Source organism: Notechis scutatus, chromosome Z, assembly GCF_049901735.1.
Source record: "Notechis scutatus isolate UNSWTSFEM ecotype Mainland chromosome Z, rNotScu1.2, whole genome shotgun sequence".
NCBI lineage: Eukaryota > Metazoa > Chordata > Lepidosauria > Squamata > Elapidae > Notechis > Notechis scutatus.
Window position 1 is genome coordinate 107,939,167 of NC_142025.1, and position 4,556 is coordinate 107,943,722.

The following is a 4,556-nucleotide window of genomic DNA, read 5'->3' on the forward strand; positions in this document are numbered from 1 at the left end:
CGAAAGTATACACACACACACACACACACACACACACACACACACACACACACACACACACACACATATAAAATAGAGCATAAAACACACTGTAACCTCACTTTCATGGGGAATGGATTATTCATACAAAGTGATATTGTCTGCTCCTATCCTAAAGAAAAAATATTGATCATTTGGGTTAGGGGACAGCTGGATAATGAAGATAAACCTACTGATTTTTGTATTCTTCATAAGGACATGTTATACATCTAAATCATGTTTGGCTTCTGATGTTGTCCAGTAGAAACTTTAAAGAAAGAATTCCAATTTACAATTCTCACAAGTAATATGTGATGCTAAATAAAGAAAACATGCAATCATCAATCATCAACCTAACTCTTCTGGGTATATTTCCCTGAAATATTTGTATAGATTGAATATTATAACTTGAGTTATGGTAAAGGAAGACAGAAACAAAAGAGATGCTCAGCTTATCACAGGCATTTTTCTTTTCTTTTCCAGGGCAAGACTTTAGAATGGAGCAACTCCAAGCAGGTAAAAATTAAAACAATAAAAGTAGACACAAAATAGATAAAAGATGGGTGATAGCTGGCTGGCTGGCTAGCTGGATGGATGGATGGATGGATGGATGGATGGATGGATGGATGGATGGATGGATGGATGGACCAGACTGACAGAGGTAATAATTTGGAACCATGAGTGCACTCCTGGAATGTAATATAATTTTTTATATAATTATACAACTGTTTTGATTTAATTTGTCTCATTTTTCCATTTTTCCAGTGCTTTTGAATTATATACAGATTCCAACTTGATTGAGGTAGCATTATGGAACTGTCCACAAGATGCTCTTAAAATTGAAAATGTGTTCACGAATTCAAAAGTGAGAGCACAGTGCTGTAGCATTACTGGGAAGAATTTTAGATTGAGAAATATGATAGCATTTATTCTATTTTGTATACTATTTATCTATGGGTCTCTGAAACTTTCACAGGAAGAAATGTTCAATACAAGCACAGTGACTGAATTCCAGCTTCTTGGATTTTCCAAGATTCAAGAACTTCAAATTGTACATTTTGTTATGTTCTTGGCAATTTATCTGGTGGCCCTGATGGGTAATTTCCTAATTATTTCTGTCATATTCCTTAATCCCCACCTTCATACTCCTATGTACTTCTTTTTGGTAAACCTATCTGTTGCTGACCTTGGTGCCATTTCTGTCACTATTCCCAAATCCATGACCTATGTCAGAACAATTTCCTATACTGGATGTGCTGCTCAAGTGTTTTTTCTAATCTTTTTTATGGCTGTAGATTTCTCTCTCCTCACAGTTATGGCATATGATCGATTTGTTGCCATTTGTGAGCCACTGCATTACGCAATTGTGATGAGCAGGGAGTCCTGTGTGAAAATGGTAATAATTGCATGGGCCAGTGGCCTTCTCTATGGATCAGTCCATGTTGGTGGCACCTTCTCTATCACGTTTTGCTCCAATGTTATCAACCAGTTTTTTTGTGAGATCCCCCAGATATTAAAACTCTCCTGCACTGACCTGTATCTCATAGAAATTGGGATTCTAGTTTTCAGTGCTTTTGTGGTTTTCAGTTGCTTTATATTCATAATAATTTCTTATGTGCAAATCTTCAGAGCTGTAATGAAAATACCCTCCATGAAGGGAAGACAGAAAACATTCTCTACCTGTTTGCCTCATCTGATTGTTGTCTCCTTGTTTATCTGCATCTGTGCCTTTGCCTATTTGAAGCCAATCTCAAGATGTCCATCTGATTTTGACCTGGTAACTACTGTGATTTACTGTTCTCTGCCCTTCATGATGAATCCAATCATTTATAGTATAAGGAATAAAGATATTCAAACTGCTCTATGGAAATTCCTTAACCATTTCACCATCACTTTGGTTTAACATTTTCTTTCATTCACTTTCCTCAGATGTATGGGTAGAAAGATAATTGAATGTAGCATTGTATGTAGTGGTGGGAAGAAGGATATTAACTGAATACACATTCACACACACACACACACACACACACACACACACACACACACACATGAAGTTTGTGTATTTATGCACACATGCACATGTTTGCATGTATATAGTTAAATTTAAGTGGAATCTGAAATAAAAGTGAATTCATTTCAGTTCAACATTCTATAGTATGTTTTCTCAGGCCTATCTATAAATAGACTTTGTCTCATTTTGGGTCAAATTGGTCCAAATTCTGCTGAGTGCTTCTAATACAAAAAGATTCCTGTTACAGGCTATTCCCCTGTTGAACACATCTTAATGCAGGCATGCTTCTATTAAACATGAACTTAAAGCTCTTTCTAAACAACTTCAACCTATGTTTTAAACTCTATCATCTATAAAAACACAGTAAGTCCATTTGATGTTAATGTGATCTTATATGCCATTTTTAGACTTAACATACTTTTATTTCAATTTCTTGTGATTGTATCCTTGTACCATAATATAAATATCACTGAGTAATTTTCCCTTGTATGTATTTATTACTTTATAATATGTAATACAAAAATACAAAAGAAAATAGTAGAAAAATAGGAGAGGGACAAGGGAAGGGAAAAAAGTGTGGGACAAGGGGAAAAAGAAAGAAAAGGCATTGACTTTCAACTCCCTTTAGTGCAATAGAATAAGATAATAACATCAAACCTCAACTTTTTACTTTTACATAATAATATAAGCTAGCCATTTCTATAACAACAAACGTATTAATCGAAAAAACTCAAAATCAAAGTTTCATTTTTTTTCCACCTCAAGCACAAAGTCTATAAGATAAATATTTCCAAGTAGAAACAAAAGTACTTGTATTTTCGTTCTTTGATCAAAGAAGTCAATTTGGCCATTTCTGCTAATTCCATCAACTTTTGCAACCATTCATCCATTGTAGGTATCAAAGTATTGCAGGAATCCTTCCATTTTTATGCATAAAAAAATCTTGCTGCTGTCAACATATATAACATCAAAGTTCCAAAAAAAAAAATCCAACTCTTTTTCCATTAAACCCAGAAAAAAAGTTTATGGTTTATCTTTATATTCACTTTGAGAATTTTCTATATTACGATGTGAATCCTACTCCAATATTTATTTGCTTTATCATATGTCCACCATAAATGATGAAAGGTCCCTTCTTTACATTTGCATTTCCAACATTCATTTGAAATACCTTTATAAATTTTTGACAATACCAACAGTACATCATCTTATTAAAGTTTTCTTTTAAATTATAATTTAGTGTAAATTATAGACCTTTTGTCCACATATTCTCCTGTTGTTCAAGCATTGCATTATATTCAAAGTTTCTTGCCCACTGAGTTATGCAATGCTTTACATATCTATTCTCCAAATTCAAATTCAATAATAATTTATAAAGCTTAGCAATAATATGTTCATCACTACCATGCTGCAGGATTTACATTTTTCACAACATCCAAACCCTAAATCTTTTTATCTAATTTAAATATTTATTTCAATTGTATATACAGGTGAAACTAAAAAAAAAAATAGAATATCATGCAAAAGTACATTTATTTCAGTAATGCAACTTAAAAGATGAACCTAATACATTATATGAGATAGACTCATTAGATGCAAAGCAAGATAGTTCAAGCTGTGATTTGTCATAATTGAGATTATGGTTTACAGCTCCTGAAAACCCCAAATCCACAATCTCAGAAAATTAGAATATTGTGAAAAGGTTCAATATTCTAGGCTCAAAGTGTCCCACTCTAATCAGCTAATTAAGCCATAACACCTGCAAAGGGTTCCTGAGCCTTTAAATGGTCTCTCAGTCTGGTTCAGTAGGAAGCACAATCATGGGAAAGACTGCTGACCTGACAGTTGTGCAGAAAACCATCACCGACACCCTCCATAAGGAGGGAAAGCCTCAAAAGGTAATTGCAAAAGAAGTTGGATGTTCCCAAAGTGCTGTATCAAAGCACATTAATAGAAAGTTATGTGGAAGGGGAAAGTGTGGAAGAAAAAGGTGCAGAAGCAGTAGGGATGCAGCCTGGAGAGAATTGTTAGGAAAAGGCCGTTCAAAAGTGTTGGGGACTTTCACAAGGAGTGGACTGAGGCTGGAGTCAGTGCATCAAGAGCCACCACACACAGAAGGATCCTGGACATGGACTTCAAATGTCGTATTCCTCTTTTTTTTTTTTTTTGTAAGTTTTATTTGAGTTTTCACAAAAAGAAAAGAAATACAAGTAAAACATCTTTTTTGAAAGCAGCATAATCCCGGTTACATTTCTTCGTACAGACGCAAATTCAGGTTCATGCTCATTTTTATATTCTATTCCATATCTTATTACTATTTTACATTTTCTACATAGCTTCTCCCCTCTTTTAATTTTCTCAATTTTATTTTATTTATTTCATCTCAATTCAAATCATTATATTTATATTTTTGTCTGTCCTGTTTCAATTGTCTATTATCTTTTCTCATTAAACAAAATTTCTCCTGTAGTTACTGATTGGAGTATGACGCCTTTATATCTTTCCCCTAAAATTATAATACTCAATA

The 4,556-nt window shown here is 33.8% G+C and overlaps 1 protein-coding gene across 1 annotated transcript; it reads left to right on the plus strand.

Moving 5' to 3' along the window:
* The first annotated feature begins 1,000 nt into the window (after positions 1 to 1,000).
* LOC113426591 (olfactory receptor 14A16-like) lies at positions 1,001 to 2,303 on the plus strand. The gene is made up of 2 exons (XM_026688979.2): positions 1,001 to 1,884; positions 2,222 to 2,303. Exons 1-2 carry the CDS (start codon positions 1,001 to 1,003, stop codon positions 2,301 to 2,303), a joined length of 966 nt encoding a protein of 321 aa, XP_026544764.2.
* The last annotated feature ends 2,253 nt before the right edge of the window (positions 2,304 to 4,556 follow it).